Below are 20,647 nucleotides of genomic sequence, written 5' to 3' on the forward strand. Positions count from 1 at the left end.
ATTATCAGGAACCGTAAGTGAATTTACTTTCCTAAAATCTGTGCAAAACCTAAAAGAACCATCTGGTTTCGGTACCAAAATACATGGAGAACTCCATGGACTAGAGCTAGGCTTAGCAAGATCGTTCTTCAACAAGTAATCAACTTCTTGTCGCATAACTGAACGCTTAACCGAATTCACTCTATAAGCATGCTGTCGAATCGGTCTAGCATCTTTAACGTCAATATCATGCTGAATGACATTAGTTAATGCAGGTACGTCTTTGAACAGACACTCAAATTCAAAAATGAGCCTCACTAGATCACATTTCTGATCAATAGACAAACTCATTAAATGTGAATCAAGATCTTTCAATATTTCAGAATTGCACAACCTCACAGTCGTCTGAGAAATATTCTGAAACATTACTCCGTCTTCTTCAGCATCAGTAATGGGGTTTTCTGTCACAACCGCAACAGAAATAACAGCAGTGTCTGGAGCTCTGTCATTCACACCAACTTGTGATCTCGAATGATAAAGTTTCAGCATGTTCACATGACAAACACGAGTTTTTCGCTTTCGATCAGGAGTACAGATAACATAATTTGTTTCATTCAATTTCTCCTTCACGACATAAGGGCCAAAAAATCGAGTCGACAGTGAAGAACCAGGAATAGGCAAGAAAACCAGAACTGAGTCACCAGACTTAAAAGATCGCGTAACGGCCTTTTTGTCAAATGTTCGTTTCATGCCTTTTTGCGCATTGGCAAGAGACTCTCTTGCGACTGAGCAAGCTATATGCAAACGCTTCCGAAACTTCGTTACGTACTCCAGTACATTAGTTTTCAAACTGTCTTTTTCCAAAATTTGGTCTTTTAAAACTTTCAATGGACCACGTACCTGGTGTCCGAAAACTAGTTCAGCTGGACTAAAACCCAGCGACTCCTGAACGCTTTCTCTGATAGCGAACATCAGCATGGGAATGCCATCATCCCACTCATTACCAGTCTGCATGCAATATTTGCGCAACATCGACTTTAACGTTTGGTGAAAACGTTCCAGAGCGCCTTGGCTTTCTGGATGGAACGCAGTGGAAGTACGATGTGTAATTCCCAAAGTCTGCATGACTTGATTAAAAAGCTTAGACGTAAAATTTGTGCCTTGGTCACTTTGCACCACTTTAGGCAAACCAAATGTCGAGAAAAACTTAATTAGTGCCTTGACAACAACAGGTGCAGTAATTTTTCTTAAAGGAATGGCTTCAGGAAATCGGGTGGCTAGACACATCACAGTTAGTACTGATTACCACTTTTTGACTTTTTCAAAGGTCCTACACAGTCAATGAGGACATGTTCAAATGGTTCGCCAAGAACAGGTATTGGGTTTAACGGTGCTGGAGGAACAACCTGATTTGGCTTTCCTGCAATTTGACATACGTTACAAGATCGACAATAAAGTGTTACATCCGTTTTCAATCCAGGCCAGAAAAAGTGCTTTAAAATCCGGTTGTAAGTTTTCCTTATACCCAAATGACCCGACAGTGGATGATCATGTGCCAAGCACAACACATGTGGGCGATATGGGACAGGAACCACAACCTGATAAAAAACATCCCACTCGGCCTGGTCAGGTGATGAACACCACTTACGCATCAACAAATCATTTTCCAAAATGTAGGCGCTTTGTTTCGTTTTAGCCACATCATGCGGAATTACAGAATTAAAAAGTGTAGTCAAAGTTTCATCTTTTTTCTGTGCAGTGATTAATTCCTCTCGTGTGATTTTTAAAATCAACGAATTTGTGTCATTTAAATAAGAACTTTTCACCCTTTCTGATTTCTTTTTCTCACATTCCAAATTTTCCTCTCCGTCTACGACAGAAGAAAAGAAAGAATCATTCAAAGCAATCTCTTTACGCGACTGTGCGCGAGTAACAGCGCAGGCAGGAAAAACATGAGGATAAGCCTCACCAACCTCATCAGATGCACATTCTGTCGGTTTGTCCAGCACTTCCAATAATGGCATCACTTTCCCTCCGGCTAAATCATTGCCTAGAATTAAATCTACCCCTTTCATAGGCAGTGAAATACAAACTGCAACACGGACAAATCCAGAACACAAATCACTTTTCAAATGCAGATTATGCAAGGGCCTTTTTACACATCCCATTTCGATTCCTTGCACTAATACGCTGGACTGACATGAAGTCTCATCAGAAAATTTCATTGCACTTTCAACAATAAAACTTTGCATAGAACCTGTATCACGAAGCATTGTGATTTCTTTTTGATCTTCATCACGACCAGTCAAAGAAATTAACCCCTTAAGAATAAAAGGACGGAACGTTTCATCCACATCCTCTTTGGAGTATACAGCTACAGTCTGTTTACAAGTCTTTGCAAAACCTACCGGTTTAGCTTGCGAGTTTTGTTTTCGTTTAAGTCGGGGACAATCCACAACAACGTGTCCTTTCTTGTGACAGTAAAAACAGTCACGATCCTCACTAACTCCTGGTGCATTACTTTTCAAGCGCATGAATTGTGTATTAGATAAAGATGGAACAGCGGGTGCATTTTCCACACGTGAATGAACAAAGACATTTTTGTGAGTTAAAATAAATTCGTCAGCTAAAACAGCGGCCTGTGATAGAGAAGTTACCTTTTGTTCATTTAGGTAAACAACCACTTTCTCCGGTAAGCAATTCTTAAATTCTTCCAAGAGAACAAGCTCACGCAACGAATTAAAATCTGCCACATTGTTAGATACACACCACTTATCAAAAAGCGTGCCCTTCTCTCTAGCAAATTCCACAAAAGTTTGATTAGAAGTTTTTCTAAGCGACCTAAACTTCTGTCTGTACGCCTCAGGAACTAGTTCATAGGCACGAAGTATCGCCGATTTGACTGAATCATACTTCAAACTTTCTTCAAGTGACAAAGTTGAGTACACCTCTAAAGCCTTTCCCACAAGTTTACACTGCAGTAACAGAGACCAGAATTCGAGTGGCCAATGCAAAGAAGTCGCAATCCGTTCAAACGCATTAAAATACGAATCAACTTCTGATTCTCTAAATTGTGGAACAAGAGCAATGTGCTTACTCACGTCAAAATTGGGACTAGGTGAGATCGACATTGAAGAAACATTTGAAGGAGAAACTGGATCTGGCTGATTAGCCTCCACAGCCTTCTTTGAAACCACCAATTCGAGCTGGCGCAGCCTCACTTGCGTATCAGCCTCGATTTCAAGTTTGCGTATTTGCAAACGTAGGTCAAGTTCAGCCTGACGGGTGTGCTCTTGGGAATCATAATATAGACGTGCCATACGAACTTTCAGTCGCGCATCGTCTCGTGAACCCACAGACAGCGGAGAGAACGGTTCAAAAGGTGGCAGTCCAACACCAGCATCTGCAACGGCCTCCACCCCTGCATCTGCATCAGTTTTGCCACTACACACGTTCTTATCTCCCATTCCAAAAGAAGCAAACACCTCATCACCAGGGCTTAGATGATCAGCCGTCTCCTCCATTTCAATATTTGGCGTGAGAAGTACTTTAAGCTCAAGTAACTGGTCTATTACCTTTTGCTTAATTTCGGCTTTGCGATCCTGCTTATTAATTATCAATTTAAAATGATCAGCCACCAAAAACAAGTCCTGTTTCCGACAAACATTAAGCAGCTCCAACGACGGACTCTTAACAAATTCCTCTAAACTGAACATTTTAAGTTAAAGTGTCACGTGCTCAAAAGTGCTACAAAACTGCTACTTACTATGACAAACTTACCTACAATCACACTAGCCTACTACACAACCAACCAATTCTATTGCCACCACCATAGCTATTTCTTTGGTCATTTTATCTACCTCCCAAGGGTTTAAAATTCCATCCGGTAATATCTAACCTGAAATATTTTAAACAATCCGGGACGAGCCCCCATTAAATGTTACGACCTTTGATGGAAATTTTTGTCTAGGAATTAAATAAAAAGAGTAACATTGAGATGACCAAAAGAAGAGGCTTAAGTATGTGGCAAGAGATACACGGGACAATAAAATTAGCACCAAAAAAGATTTATTGCTCCCACAACCATGAACATTTACAAACATTGAAGAAAACCAAGAATAATAACCAATAGTAAATTATGTAACCAAAACAAACAGGAGAGGGAACTGAAAGTGGCGCTAGAAAAATCAAAACAATAAATATAACAAAATGAACCCCACTGTCTCCTCCCCGTCCTCTAAATAAGAAAACAAAAATATGAAAGGAAAAATCTTCAGCGCACAATGCGCCCTAAACCTACTCTAACTAAAGTAACACAAAAATACATTGGTAGCGCACTTCACTATGCTAGTGTATCTAATACATAAAAAAATCCTACGTGCAAGGTGTGTATGTCACGTGACTTACTATGCTGTTCCACATCTCCGTTGTCTGAAAGACAGTAGTTAATTTAGGTGGAGCTCCAGCGGGCTAAAAGTGTCAAAGACACTCGTTCAACAAGAACACAAATGTCACCAATGACAAACTTTACACAGATCTTAACAACTCTCACGGAAGTCTCGTAAGCATTTAAAGTAGTAGCAGAAAACAACACAACCAGTGACACGCCAAGTCAGAAGCCTAGCTTTCTTCCAGTCGCCGCTTCCTTTTTAAAGGCATCAGAACAGATCGCAATTGGCGGAGATCCCACGACGTCACAGATGACCAACGATGATTGACAGGCACATCCACCAATAGTGTTCTGAAAATAGGCGGTACCTAGAAGCGCTAAACAGAAAATAGAACAAGAGAACATACACAAGGAAAAACAGTGTACAGTTCGTAACAGCTATGTTACTATGACTGATTATGAGAGGTAAGTTTAACCCTAAAATTAGCTCTCTAACAGTGTAATTATCTTTCTTTTTAATTATTAGAAACTCTTTCTAATTATATTATGTACGCAGGTTTACATATAATGAACATTTAAACAAACTACTAAGATTTTATTATTATTATTATTATTGCAACATCTAAATGAATGGCTCATTAATAACGTGTGGATAAGAAATCTGACACTGCTCATATCACTTTACATGAGCAGGATCCATAAAGAAGGTGGTGGAAAAAAGCCCTATAAGCCAGTCTTAATAGATGTATCATATTTATCAGAACCACACTGTAACTTATTGCATATTGTCCCTTAGTATAATGTACTTTACGGCTGCATCCAAAATATTCCAGTAGGAATCTAGTACATTGTGTACATTTATATATTTTTATTCTTACCCTCCATCCGTGTTCCTTTATCAAATGTGGGTGTAGTGGTGCTAGTATGAGCACACAGTTATTTAGTAATGTGAAATATTATTTATGTGCTCTCAAGGGTTTTCTTACCTGGCTGAGAGGTTGGCTTTATGTCTTACATCCTCAAAAAGAGCCACAGACACTGGGTGACATGCTATCAGTAAGTAATATATGGACATTACTTTACAAATAGTTAAAAGGGATTCGGATAAAAGTTTAGGTACTTCTAAATTCTTCTTTGTTCTGCAGGATACCAAGTTTGGTCAGTCTCAAGGGCACCTCTACCAAGTCACCCTTCCTCGTTCAGTATGGTTCCTGTATAAGCAGCACTTTTTGAAACTCTGTTGGGAATTAAAACACTTAAGATAAATTCATACTTCCAATATTTTTCATATACTGACAGCAATGATGAATTGCCTGTAAACTCTTTGGGGATGGGCATTCCTGTTCAGTAAATAAAGCATAATAAAAAACTGAGTGGTCAATAAGAGACATGGAAACAATGTTTATTAAACTATAATAATTAAAAAAAAAGATGTTTACCATGTTTACCTCTTGCTTTATTAATTTCTTTTTAGTTATAAACATTTAGAAGATGCACTACATGAAACAATGTAAAACTTAAAGTGGAAATGCCAACAGGACTTCCTGTGTTTGATTTGAAAACCATACAGCTGTAATTACGAACCTGAGGTCTATTTCCAGTGTCATAGAAGCACATTAAAATAACAACAAATCTGCATTGTAATCAAACACATTTAGGAAATAAATGACAGATTTAACATCTGTACACTACAAAAAAATACTAAAGCTTGCCAAAATTAGAGAAAAGTATAAAAACCAAAGCTGATTGAATGTGTTTATAACTAGATACAGAAGTCAAATAAAAAAATGTGGAAAAGTTGTTGATTTGTGTAGTAATATTTGCTTATCAGAAGTCCTAAATTTCAATGTCAGGGTGAGACAGTAGATTTGGTATTATCCATGTTCATTCATATAGGAGAACCAACATATTACTCTGTTAACCATGTGAGTAATTGTGGAGTGTAGTAGGTGATAATGATATCAGCTCCTGAAAGAAAGAAAATAGTGTGAAAATACTTAGAGTATTTAGTATTAGCTGTAAACCATCCATTTTTGAGGCATTAAAAAGTAAAAGACACCAAGGTCCTGGCCAGGTTCTCATTTTATGAGAACCTGGCCTCAACAGATTCAAATAATTTACTTTATCCCTGACCCCCTTCTCACCTGCTCGACGGAAGGCAGTCATAGCCTCCATAACTGCAGTGCGCAGGTCAAAAGCTCCAGCTTCAGCTCCATGCCACAACATGGCAAACTCGCCTGATACATTATACACTGCCAGCGGATGAGTAGGGTGCTGATGGGAGACAGAGAACTCAAAGGTATTAAGACTAGCAAAAAACATTAGACCCATTTTATAAATTACATTGTTTAGTTTTTATGGAAAACTGTTTGGAGTGCTTTGAGGCACTTTGCTCTTAGATGAGTCTTTGTCCAGATGAGTTCCTGGCATGTTAAAGTAAACTTAAAGAAACAGTTCACCCAAAAATGCTGAAAATTTACTCCCCTCAGGCCAGTAAAGATTTAGATAAGTTTGTTTCTTCATCAGAAAAGACTTTGAGAAATGAGAATCCAAATAGATGATAAAAACATCACAATAATCCATAAGTAATCGTCACGACTCCAGTCCATCAATTAATGTCTTGTAAAGTGAAAAGCTGCATGTTTGTGACAAACATATTAATCATATATATTAATCAAATTAATCAAGGCATTTTAACTGTAAACCATCACTTCTGGCCAAAATGCCAGACCATAATCCGTAATAACACTTCCTCAATTAAGAAAAAAACTCATCTACATATTGGATGGCCTGAGGGTGAGTAAATTTCCCGCAAATATTCATTTTTGAGTGAACTACTTGCTGAGCTGGTTTTGTCTGAAGCTGAACCTGTAGGAAAGTGGCCCTCCAAGAGCAAGAGTCTCCAAGAGTTTGCCATCCCTGTAGGCCTGCTAAGTATACAAATACTTTTTGCATTCAGAAAGTTTTGTGCTATATTTTGTTAAACACAGGTTTGATATTTCGTTATAAATTGCAAAGACACTCATGCATTTTTAAGAATGCATTAAGTGAAAGTGAAAGTGAAGTGACATACTGCCAAGTATGGTGACCCATACTCGGAATTCGTGCTCTGCATTTAACCCATCCATCGTGCACACACACAGCAGTGAACACACACACACCGTGAACACACACCCGGAGCAGTGGGCAGCCATTTATGCTGCGGCGCCCGGGGAGCAGTTGGGGGTTCGGTGCCTTGCTCAAGGGCACCTCAGTCACGGTATTGAGGGTGGAGAGAGCGCTGGACATTCACTCCCCCCACCTACAATCCCTGCCGGCCCGAGACTCGAACCCGCAACCTTTGGATTACGAGTCCGACTCTCTAACCATTAGGCCATGACTTCCCCAGGGAAGGGATGCTCCACCCAAAAATGAAAATCAGTATACAGGACCTCCAAAGTTGATGCTTCAAAAACCACACTAAACGAACAAGCCAATGGTCATACTCAAGTTCATGAATTCATGCTTGATGTAAACATCAGCACATTGTGAAGCGTGACATAAGTATATTCTGAAGCTTGTATGAGATGAGTAACATGGAAGTCTCGTTTGCCTTGTGTGGTTTTTCAAAAATCTTTGTTCAACTAAAGAAAAAAGTCATGTCATGATGGTGAGTAAATGATGAGAGTATTTTCATTTTTGGGAAATACTTTTTGGCATTTTACAATGTAAAATAGGATTTTCTGAGCATGAAGAAAATGATCTCGGAATATAACATGAAGCAGCAAAAAAGTTATTACCTTATCCTTAACCTCTCTCACAATATCAAGATATGGTAATCCAGGTTTCACCATCAGCATGTCAGCACCTTCTTTCACATCCCGCTCCTACCAGCAAAGAAAGAAAACCATGTACTTCTAATTAATTTACTGCTAATGCTTCAATTGGAGCATTCCATACAATAATAATAATAATAATAAAAAAAAAACACCACAGGTCTAGTCAAAGTGCCCATTTCTGAATTTAGATCATGTTTCAAAAGGAAATGTGTGAACACTGGAACACAAATTTGAATGATTTTCTCTTACACAGGCCCGCAGTGCTAGTCCTCTGGCACCAGGAGGCAGCTGATAACATCGTCTGTCTCCAAAAGCAGGTTTAGATTGTGCAGCATCTCTTCAAATGTACAGAAAAGAGAGAGACATTTTTAAAATTGGTTTACAAAAATAAACTCATCCTATTGTTTTCAATCATCTATAAATTTATAAAAACTAAGAAGGTGGTCCACTATTGCATTCTAAAGGGAATCATTAGAAGTACACCACCTGAATGGTCCATAGTAGCATGAGGCAAATTTAGCACTGTAGCTCAGCACTGACACCTAAGAAAGGAAAAAGAGATTGAGTCAGTATTTGCTTGTATTCAATTTAACACTTTTGTTTGCAACCAGAAGTGAGATTTCTCTCAACCTTGTTTCCAAGATCATTGGCGATTAGAGCTTGCTTAATGGCTGCAATTCGCCCATCCATCATATCTGAAGGGGCGATGATATGGCATCCTTGGGGAAGAAAAAAGCATTGACAGAATGTGATGAAGACTTCTTTAGACCTATTACTCAAAAATGCACATATTATGTGCAATTGGCTACAGATGAATAGAATTTGGAACTAACCTGCTCGAGCATAAGCCAGAGCTACTTCAGCCAACCTCATACAGCTGGCAGCATTATCCAAGCTGCCATCTTCACGCAGGATTCCTTAAAGGTGCCATAGAGAAAGTCACAAATCATACACTATGATAGTATCACCGTAAAGGGTTTATTTAAAAATACCAGCCAATTAATTATTTGTTTATGTTTAAAAACTGGTGCTCTTGGGCTCTATAAATGGATGCTGCATCATGCTTAAGTAATGCTTTTGGTTAAAAATGTGAATGGAATGAAAAATAAGAAATTATAAGCCAGTAATGTTCAGATGGTCATGTGATCTCAACATGGCAGCCACCATTATAGGGAGCCTTCATCTCATGTGAAAAAAATATTACGTACTTAATATTATAAAATATTAAGTACTATTTGCTTAAAAAAAACAAACTGGAATGCACAATATTGATCATTGGTAGCCTATTAGTTATCAGCCAATATTAAAGATTTATTTCCTTGTTTATTGTTTGTTAATGTTAATTTCCCCTATTTTTACAATTTGATTGCCTTTGCCATGATGAAACACTTCTTTAAGTAAATTTTTAAAAACAATTATAATTTAATAGCACTTTTAAATGTATGTTTAGAATCTTAATGTTTCTTTAGAATTTTAAACAGATTTTTTTTCATACTGTGCATTATAATGTTATGATGCCTAAATTCACCTGATGTATTTTAGCTTTTAGTGTTTTATTTTTAATTTATTAAGACAAAGCAGAATAGAAATTTTTACATCCAGTTTTGGTTGTGATCCATAACATGAAAGAATTATTGTCTTACAATATTGGCCATTTCAATTGAAGAAGAATAAGAAGAAAAAAAAGGAAACAGATCCTGAAACTAACCACAGTGGCCATGAGAGGTGTAGGGGCAAAGGCACACATCACAGGCCAACACAAGATCAGGGAATGTGCTCCTCAGTTTCTTCACAGCCAGCACTGCAGGAGTGTCACCTGTGTCTGCCCCAGAGCCCCTCTCATCCTAAAAAAACAAACAAGAAGACAAAACAATCTAGGACTGTCGATTTAGTGTTAATTTGACTAGTTCATTGAATCAATTAGTTATGGAAAAAAATAACACATTGAAATTATTAATGCATTTAAAGGACACAAAACCCCCTGTTTCAGCACCAGTTAGTTCCCACTAGAGTATTGAAAAATGCTGCAAAAGTGATTGCGGTGTGCTTGCAGAGTGGAGGAGAGAAGGGGAGACAGACAACACAACAGGATCTTTGGATTCAGAGAGTTTTATTTCACTCTCATTGAGTTAAAAGCATCAAGGCATGCTGTGATTCACTATTACACTGAACAAAATGAACACATATTTATACAAATACACACATCAATTCTCTTTTCTGTCTACGTGGCATCACTAGGTTCTGTCATTCAGAAACATGGCTTTTCATATCACTGCTATGCTGGTGACACTCAACTCTACCTCTCATTCCATCCTGATGATCCGACGATAGCTGCTCGCATCTCAGCGTGTCTAACAGACATTTCTTGCTGGATGATGGACCATCACCTTCAACTCAACCTAGCTAAGACAGAACTGCTTGTAGTTTCAGCAAACCCATCGCTTCATCACAATTTCACCTTCCAGTTAGGCTCATCTACCATAACTCCTTCAAAAACAGCCAGAAATCTTGGAGTTGTGATTGATGATAAGCTAAATTTCTCAGACCACATTGCTAAAACTGCCCGGTCCTGCAGATTTGCTTTATACAATATTAGGAAGATCAGGCCTTTTCTCTCAGAACATGCAACACAACTCCTTGTTCAGGCTCTTGTTCTGTCCAGACTTGACTATTGCAATGCTCTCTTGGCAGGTCTTCCAGCCAATTCTATTAAACCTCTACAATTAATCCAAAATGCCGCTGCAAGATTAATCTTTAATGAGCCGAAAAGAACGCCTCTGTTCATCAATTTGCACTGGCTACCAATAGCTGCTCGCATTAAATTCAAGGCATTAATGTTTGCCTACAGAACCACCACTGGCTCTGCACCCCTTTACCTAAATTCATTAATTCAGACTTATATGCCCTCTAGAAGCTTGCGTTCTTCAAGTAAACGACGCATTATTGTACCATCCCAAAGACACACAAAAACACTTTCACTGACTTTTTCATTAACTGTTCCCATCTGGTGGAATGACCTGCCCAATTCAATCCGAGTAGCCGAATCCTTACCCATCTTCAAGAAACGGCTAAAAACTCATCTGTTCCATCTTTACTTGACCCTCTAACTCTAGCATTCTCTATTCTAATTTTATTTTATCTATGTCTTTTTATAAAAAAAAAATATCTGTACTGCGTTAGGCTAACTGAGACTTGTAATAGCGCTTGCACGTTGTCGCTCTTTTGTTGGTTTTGATTGCTTCTTATGTCCTCATTTGTAAGTCGCTTTGGATAAAAGTGTCTGCTAAATTACTAAATAAATAAATAAAATAAAAATCTAACTTAATGCATAAATAAATGCACAGGCAAAACAATTTCCCACTGCATGGGAAATATAGAATGCTGCACTCGCCACCAGTGATTTGAACGAATCGGGTAAACCAATAGGCTTGTTCAAAATCTGCACAGAACCAGTATTCACCACAAAATCGCCCATGGTTTTTTTCTCCATTCTGTCACCGATGGAGTTTGGTTCCTTGCCGCTGTCGCCTCTGGCTTGCAATTCATTTGCAAGTGATATTGTCGACTTGATTGCACAGATACTATTTAAACTGAACTGAGCTGGACAATGACATCATTGAATTCAATAATAAAATGCCTTTTACATTATTGACACACTATTTTCCTATTTTGATATTGGAAAGTTGCTTTGACACAATCTGTATTGTTAAAAGTGCTATATAAATAAAGGTGACTTGACAAAATGCCAGTTATAATTTTGAAGATATTTTGATGAATATTGTTAACCAAATTTTTTTAGCTTACCACTGACTTTCATTGTACGAAAAAAAACAACAAATTTTATGTTCCATAAAAGAAAGTCACACTGGTTTGAAACAACAAAGTAAATGACGACAGAATTTTCATTTTGGGGTGAGCTACCCCTTTAATTCCCATTTAAAATCCATTAATCTCATGGAATTATTTATGCAATTGTAATTGCAGTGTGAATGCATTCATGCTACATCTATGCTGCAAAAACGGACTGATTCAGATACACCTTCTGAAAAAAAAAAAAATCAAGGGCATTGTAGCCTAAAACTTCATGTGTAATAAATTCTATGTTGAATCGAATAAAATCTTTCTTTCTAAAGCTACTTTTTGTAATGTCTTAGTGTCATTTAACACAATAATGACATTAAATTTTCTTTTGTAGGTAAAGTGTTAGTCAAATTTGATGTGCAATTAATTAAATTAAATCACCACATTGTGTAATTAATTTGATTAAAAATGTTAAAAGCTTTACAGCCCTAATTTCTTCATAATATACTATGACTTACATTATTGACTACAATAATACTGAAACTGTAATATAAATTAAATATAACTAAAACTTCTCACTGACCTTCGCAATTTTTGCTGGAACTCCAAAAATCAGCACACACTTCAGACCTTTGTCCACAAGGGGACGAAGTAAACCCTCTATCTTATTTACACCATATCTGAAAAATACACAAAAACATCATATGTCATAACTTGACTAAGATGTCTTAACAATACTATGGTATGAGTTTTTTTCTATATATACGATACACTAGGGTTATGTGCAGTTCTAAGCACAAGTTTCAGGATATTACCCATTTTCTTCTAACAGCAGCTGTAATGACATGATGACTTTAACAATTGCCAGCTGGCTCTTTTATTTAGAAGATGGGACTTCCTTTACTAGACCTGCCATATTGGGCATTGCATTCATAGTAATATGGATGAACCATCTTAGTATGGCATGGTCTCTGATGTTTAATTCAAAATGCTTTAGATGACTAAATGTTAATTGCTGCATAGTATGCATTGTTTCACATACTAGTTAGTTTTAAAAAAGTATGCAGTAACCAGAATAACAGCATCCCATTTTGAACACAATCTATATTACATGACTAAATAACCAGACCTTCTGACACTGACTACTTATGCAATGCAAAGGGGACTTAACCACCCAGAATAAACGGATCCTTGGTTTATCTTTGTGCTTTGTTGGCTACCTCCAGCTCCACCCTGCCTGAAGCTTATCTCAGAACACCAGCCCAAACTTTACATGCATACATCTTTGTTATATCAACCATACACAAATGTTGACTTATAACCTTCCTTATAGTCTATTATGAAAATTGTATTCAGAACATCAAAATTACGATAACTGAAAGAAAAATGATTAAACTAATATGTATTATGAATTAATTCATAGCATAATCATAATTCATAGATATTAAACTTGCTACCCCCTATCAAGTGATAGCCTAATTTAGGCTAAAATGTACCCATTCTGGCACATTTAAATTTTATTAGAATATTAGAATTGTATATTTATTTTATTTCTATGTTTATTAATGCGTACTGATAGAAAGTAAGGTAATGAAATTGAACAATTCTGAATTTTAAGCAGTATTCATCTACATCCAACGTTTTTATATGTCCTGAGCCGTAAAAACAACACTCTGTAAAGGTTAAAGTCCTCTTGATACTTTGTTAAAAACAAACAAAAAAAAACTTAATAATGCATTAAAGATTCTTTAATCCAATAGTAAATTCAATGATACTTGTTACTATGTTAACAGATTACAGAAGTAGTAGTACTTCAGTAGACTAACTGACACGAAACAGGAAGTAACACTGTAAATAACAACTCTAAAATGTCAAAGATGAGAAAATGTGTTTGGCAGCAGTGAAGAAGAATGATACCTCGCTTGACCAGGTAGACTTGCAATTGGTTCCACTGCGTCAGGACTGTCACTGTTAAAGTCATTCAGAGAGAGACATAATAACTATTTCTATTCATTCAAACAAACTAAAAATACAAACCTTCATCAAAAACATAACTCCTGAACCTATATACCATCATCAAATAAATATATAGAGAGAAGTCATTACGTGATGAAGATAGGATATATGAGGTTATCTGGTCTGAGGTCTGAAGCACAGGTCTGCCAGTATCGGAGAGTGGGGTTAAAGTAACCGCTGTGTAGAACAGAGTCTGCCGGCTGTGTCATCGTCCTGTAGATTCAAACGGAAGACAAACACTTACTGACACGATCTACATAACTGCAGAATTATGAATCACAGTTACATATGCTACAGAAATAAATACTATTAATCATTTGCTTTGTCTTTATTCCCCAGAAAACAATAATAAAAAAACAAAATTCACTTAAAAACAAAAACTGCAATAGAAAGCATGTTATGGTTTGTTTCTAGAAGTACAACTAATCATTTTTAATACATTTATATGTTCAAAGCCTAAAATTATTAAATCATTCATTTTACTCAGACTTTTACATCATTAATCATTAAAAATAGCGATAATGAAAATAAAATATTGATTTGGGGAAAAGCATCAATTTAAAAAAAACTTTACAGAGACACATTCAGAGTGGTTGGGAGCAATTCAATTACTCTGTCCGATGATTTTATGAAAATAAATCTTCTGAATGAATGAGCAAAGAGTGACTCTGACACATTCTAGCCATACAACAGACGCAAGCATGCAGAAACTCTCTCTTTGCAGACAAGAACCATCCATTCACCCGCTTAAGAAACCATATTTAAATAAAAGAAAATCTCATTTTGCACATAAAAAAATATTTATGGTCAATCAATTATCTACTCAAACAAACATGATATGTACATAGTATAACTTAAGTGTTTTGGAGTTTGGATGCAACCCACGTAACACGTTTATTTCTTTTTTGGTAAAGTAATAAGAGATGTATGTAAATTAAACATTTTTAATGCAATGGTTAAGCAGGAGACCTTAATAATGCAAGCAAGCATATTGCATAAGTTGAACTCGTGACTAATTTTTCATAGCTAACGTTAAATGTTGAAATGTCAATAATCGTGAAACGGTTAAACGATCGTTTCAAAAGCAGTACTTTCATTACACTCTCGGTCTAACATATCTAAGTTTCTCTTAGTTAATAGTGATCGTCCTCAACACTGCATAATAATACTGTATAATGTAAATGTTACAGAAACATGAAGCTTGTAAAAGGCATAATAATTCAAGCATTTAATACAAGACGTAAAATTATACAACTGAGATTAACTTACTTTGTGTTTAGTCCCTGCTAATGGGAAACCGTAAATGACCGAGATCTTGCTAACTTTGCTCCTCGAGCCTCAAACGCATTGCTCTCAAGCTGTCAGCTGTTTCCTGTCAGAAGAAAACTGCTTTCCTCCAGGTGGCGCTTGATGGCTCAGAAGGGCAAATTCTTCATTTAGCTACAAATTTCAATACGGTTTTATACCATTTTTTATATCTTATAAATATGTATATGCCATGCTCTTGTATCTGAGATATAAATAAAAAATATCCTCCTGCAAGCTTTTACTTGTAGTATAATAAAATATAATAATTTTACAATCTTTATCATTAAATCACACGCCTATATTTGATTGTGCGGAGAAAAATAACAGGTAACGTTACCAGAGTGATAGCGCTGTATACGTTTTGTTTAATGATACATCATAGAAAAGAAAATACAGTGTTACAATAGTAAACTCTGTTTATAGTGAGTGCCTGCCCGTTGTATCATTCCTCAGTTTCATGCTAGAAGTCATTCGGCGCTTATCCCTTTTCTGTCATTTCTTTACTCTTCCTGCCTCTCGGCCTCCGTAGAAAATACTGTTTCAAGCATCTCGCGATATTTCTCACGACTCGAATGTGAGATCTCGCGATATTTCCCCGGGCTCCTATTGGAAGGTAAATAGCTTATCTCAGCTAGCGTGTGTTCTTTACAGCTGCTTACCCACCCGTTCATTACAGAGCCTTTGAAAATGTAGCTTGCGGTTATATATTTGTCTTTAACCATCACTGTGAACGATATCTGTGAGGTAAAAGGTTTTTTTTCAGTATATTATTATTAGCACATTTAATACTCGTCATCATATGCTAACTGACAGCTCGCTTTTTTATACTTAACTTACACATTCAATTCCGCAAAATGATGGACGTTAATTGACTAATAAAGTGTTTATCTGCATAGTGTTAAACTGGATTATGATGTATATTAAAGATGCAATAGCTATGATGTTGAGGATAGTGAATTAAGCCACACTGGCGTCTGTATTGATTTAAATGTTAATCATATAGTCACAGAATACAGTCAACCATGTTTTTTGGACATGTACAATGTGACTTAATCAGTATACGGTTGTACCAAGTGTTTTACATACAATGATTTCCAAACTTGAATTGTTTTTGGTCTTGATATGAAGTCTTTTTCTTCCTTTTTTCAGGTTTTGAATGCATCAGATGTCATAAGGTGGACTTGGTCCATCTCCAAAAGAGCATGATGCTGCCAAAATAGTGAAACACTCATCAGTGGAGGATTTTTCATATACTTGAATGCCCATTAAATGCTTCTCTTCACTCCCAGTTTCTTAGGCTAGTGTTTTGGCCTTAGTCTCCTTGTAAACAACACTCAGTGGTGTCCCATTAATAATGCTGTTCTCTCTGCGAGAACTGGTGCAATGGCTGGGCTTTGCCACATTTGAGCTGTTCCTCCACTTGGGCGCGCTGCTGGTCTTCAGCGTGCTGGTGGCCCTACACATGGATGTGGACAAGCAGACTCTTGAGATGAGCTGGTGGCTTGTCTTCTCACCCTTGTTTGCAGCTGATGGCCTCAGCACTTACTTCACAGCCATTGTATCCATCCGCCTCTATCAAGAAGGAGAGAAGCGGCTGGCGGTGCTGCGCTTGTTGTGGGTGCTGACCGTGCTCAGCCTCAAGCTGGTGTGTGAGGTGCTGCTATGCCAGAAATTGGCTGAACAGAACCAGGCACAAAGTGATTTGTGGTTTGGGCTTATCATTTCCCCACTTTTCATCCTTCTGCAGCTTCTCATGATTCGTGCTTGTCGTGTCAATTAAAGGACAAACCGTCTGCACACATGCCAGTGGACTTATGCAAATGAAAAGAACTCCTGCAGGTGTCATTCAAACCAGGAGTGAATCGTTGTGAACTGCAAAATCATTGTGAATTTGTTTTTTTGTTTTGTATTCAAATGGTTCAAGCATGTGAACATGGGATCATATACAACGCTTAAAATAATGTGCAATTTTGATTATTATTATTGTCCTTAAGTGCTATGAGAGATTTGGTCTGGATTTTTTTCTGAATACTGTCATTGTTGCTTTATCTGTGTTAATACATTTTATTGTTGTTTGTATAATAAAGCGGTTGTAAATAAATCTTCAACACTCTTGCCTAGATGAACAAATTCAGAGTTACAGGATTAGTTTTGAGTTGATCAAACCAAACCACTCCAATCCGGCTTTGTTGGTACTGTGATGCTGATCATCAACTTTCTTTGTCAACTCAGACTTTAATCCTGAGTTTGTGGCGCACGTGCACATGAATGCGTGACATCACTGGCGAACAGCCAATCACGAGCCATGGTACAGGCCCCAAAACCCTTTAGGTTTTGCTAAAGGTTAAGAGATTAAAGAATATGATGAATTTAAATGCACTGGTAATGAAAAATAAAACTTGTTCATGAAAGGGGACAAATAAAAGAAATGACCTTGTTTCATCAGTGCAGTCACAAGTTAAACTTAAGTTAGTTTATGTAGTTGGAAATATAAAGCGATAGAGACTCGAACATATAAGGTCATAAGCCAATGTGTAAAAAAAAATAATATATATATATATGTACGTCCTATAATAATCACTAGATGGCACTATAGATTTAATTAATCCTGCATTGTGGAGGTGGTGTCATGGCATGGGCATGCATGGCTGCCTCTGGAACAGGCCTCTCAACTTTACTGATGACTTAATATATGATGACAGTAGCAGAATGAATTTAGAATGAATCTTGCCTACCATTTTTAAAGAAAATACCACCAGATTCATTGGGAAGTGCTTCATATTGTGTAAAAAAATAATATATATATATATAAACATGTATGTACGTCCTATAATAATCACTAGATGGCACTATAGATTTCATTAATCCTGCATTTTCTTATTTGTCTCATTATAGGAGCCCCACTCAGGACAAACCATGCAATTTCATTAAGTATACATTTATAAAATGTTTTTATGATGTTTGGGGTACAGTTATATCATTAAAGAGCAATTAGTTTCTAAGTCATCACATACATATCCTTATGGATGTAGTGAAATGTTTTCTAAAATATACAATTTCTAAAGAAAAATAGAAAATGATCTCTAATTAAAATGAAAGCAATATTCTATCGTAACTAAAGGGTTAAATTACATCTAATGCAAACAACACTCCTGTTACAGCATATAAATATTAAACCAAAAGGATAAAGGACATCTAATAAACAACCTTCCTGTACCTTTATATAAGATATTAGATACACAGAAAACATTTATATTTATTACCTGTTAGCAAGACTGTGTTACTGTAAATAATAAACCATGTTATTTTTTGGACTTTGCACTCAGTTTGTGATAGCATAAAATAATTTCCTTGAACATACAGTGCCCTCCAAAAGTATTAGAACAGTAAAGTCAAAATTGCTTTGTTGGCTGTGGAGTCAAGACATTTTCAAATATGATTAAAAGATGAACATGAGACAAAACTACAGAATATCACATTTTATTATTGGGTGATTCAACACATACATGTTTTACCAGCTAAGAAGATCAGCACTTTTAGAGTTTCATCCCTCCATCTGATGTGAGCATAAGTATTGGAACAGTTTCCTCGCAGGTCTTTCTAAGTGATCAGCTGTGTCCTGTTGCATTAATTCTTCAGATATTAAAAGCAGGGAATGTGTCGTATCAGCTATATCCATTACTTCTGTATTCTGGATCCTGCATTCGATGATGACACACACAAACCAGGATGAAGATGAGGGAGCTGACTTTGAGAGAAAAGCAAGCAATTTGGATGCTAAAAGAAAAGAGGAAGTCAATTAGAGCTATCTAAACATACAGTGCCCTCCATAAGTATTGGAACAGTAAAGACAAAAAGACTGTTGGCTGCGGAGTCAAGTAATTTGCAAATATGATTAAAAGATGAATATGACAGCTATCCGCTGTCGCCTCTGGCTTGCTCAGTTGGGACACTTAATTTCTAGTGATTATCGTCAATTTGATTTCGCAGATACTATTTAAACTAAACTGATCTAGACAATGACATCTCTGAATTCAATAATGATAATTTGACTATAGCAAAAACAAAGGGCATTGAGAAATAAAGAGTTTGGAAACCACCAGCGACACAACCAACAATTACCTGATCGGCTGAGAAAACAACAGTAGCTGATGACAGACAAATCATAAAAGCTGTGAAAATGAACCCTAAAAGACATGTCTGTAAAATCACCAACAACTTCCTGAAAGCTGGGGTGATGCTCTGACAATCTACTGTCCTCAGGAGACTTTGACACAGAATTACAGATGCAACACAGCAAGATGCAAACCTCTGATCAGCACCAAAAATAGAAAGGCAAGATTAGAGTTTGCAAAAAAGCACAAAGGTGAGCCAGAAGAGTTTTGGAACTGTGTTTACGGACCGATGAGACAAAGATGAACCTTTATCTAAGTGATGGGAATGCAAAAATGTGGAGAAAAAATGGAACTGCAAATGATCCCAAGCGTACAGCCTCATCTGTAAAGCATGGTGGAGGTGGTGTCATGGCATGGGCATGCATGGCTGCCTCTGGAACAGACCTCTCAACTTTACTGATGACTTAATATATGATGACAGTAGCAGAATTAATTTAGAATGAATCTTGCCTACCATTTTTAAAGAAAATACCACCAGATTCATTGGGAAGTGCTTCATATTGCATCAGGACAATGACCCAAAACACCCTGCCATTTCAGTCAATGAATTTATAAAGTCTTAGTTTTGTCTCATATTCATCTTTTAATCATATTTGCAAATGTATTGACTCCACAGGCAACAGAGCAATTTTGTCTTTACTGTTCCAATACTTTTGGAGGGCACTGTATGTTTAGACATTTTTGAAATAATGAACTGGACATGCAATAGGCCTACCCACTGCAACCCATTGTGGCTGTAAATGCCAACAGCTGTACTAAAGGTCGTACACCCTATTCTTAAATGAACAATTTTTCCTGCCCTCCCTTCCTGATTATGAGGTTATCTAAATTTACAGAATGCTCAGGTGCATAATAGGCTACAGCCTATAAATAAACTGATGCGCTGTACTTATGATGCCTTGCTATAGTCTTTATTTCTGTGCCTTTTAATTAATCAGATTAAAACCGGATTATGAGAGTGACGAGGACATTAGTCGTACCACGTCATTATTAGCATATTCTACTTTAAAAAAAAAAAATCAGATTTCTTTGATCAAACAATGCGTTTTGATCCTGTCAGTCACCTTCGTATTTGTTGCATTCGAAAAACAGTAGGTCTACTGTAATCATGTATTTACACATATATTATTTATGTTGTTATATTTTATCATTTTCATTTC

The 20,647-nt window shown here is 36.8% G+C and overlaps 2 protein-coding genes and 1 long non-coding RNA gene across 5 annotated transcripts in view; 2 read left to right on the forward strand and 1 right to left on the reverse strand.

Moving 5' to 3' along the window:
* Positions 1 to 20,647, forward strand: part of LOC306870868 — a 1,223,475-nt gene that overhangs the window by 211,594 nt on the left and 991,234 nt on the right. The window lies entirely within an intron of this gene.
* On the reverse strand, positions 5,742 to 15,836 carry LOC306871508 (delta-aminolevulinic acid dehydratase-like). Of its 2 annotated transcripts, XM_079419509.1 has the most exons (13): positions 15,650 to 15,836; positions 15,274 to 15,418; positions 14,095 to 14,217; positions 13,906 to 13,956; positions 12,572 to 12,668; positions 9,896 to 10,031; positions 9,021 to 9,104; positions 8,818 to 8,906; positions 8,674 to 8,729; positions 8,437 to 8,524; positions 8,149 to 8,235; positions 6,514 to 6,643; positions 5,742 to 6,337 (listed from the first exon to the last, which is right to left on the reverse strand). In XM_079419509.1, the coding sequence occupies exons 3-13, from the start codon at positions 14,211 to 14,213 to the stop codon at positions 6,279 to 6,281; spliced, it is 996 nt and encodes a 331-aa protein (XP_079275635.1). In that variant the 5' UTR covers positions 14,214 to 14,217; positions 15,274 to 15,418; positions 15,650 to 15,836; the 3' UTR covers positions 5,742 to 6,278. The 2 variants fall into 2 exon arrangements, with proteins under 2 accessions (XP_079275635.1, XP_079275636.1); XM_079419510.1 differs by lacking the exon at positions 15,274 to 15,418 and having other exon boundaries at positions 15,650 to 15,823.
* Positions 16,537 to 17,203, forward strand: LOC306871019 (transmembrane protein 203-like). The gene has a single exon (XM_079418660.1). The coding sequence runs from the start codon at positions 16,667 to 16,669 to the stop codon at positions 17,090 to 17,092; it is 426 nt and encodes a 141-aa protein (XP_079274786.1). The 5' UTR covers positions 16,537 to 16,666; the 3' UTR covers positions 17,093 to 17,203.

Source organism: Barbus barbus (assembly GCF_936440315.1).
Source record: "Barbus barbus genome assembly, chromosome: 6".
Taxonomy (NCBI): Eukaryota; Metazoa; Chordata; class Actinopteri; order Cypriniformes; family Cyprinidae; genus Barbus; species Barbus barbus.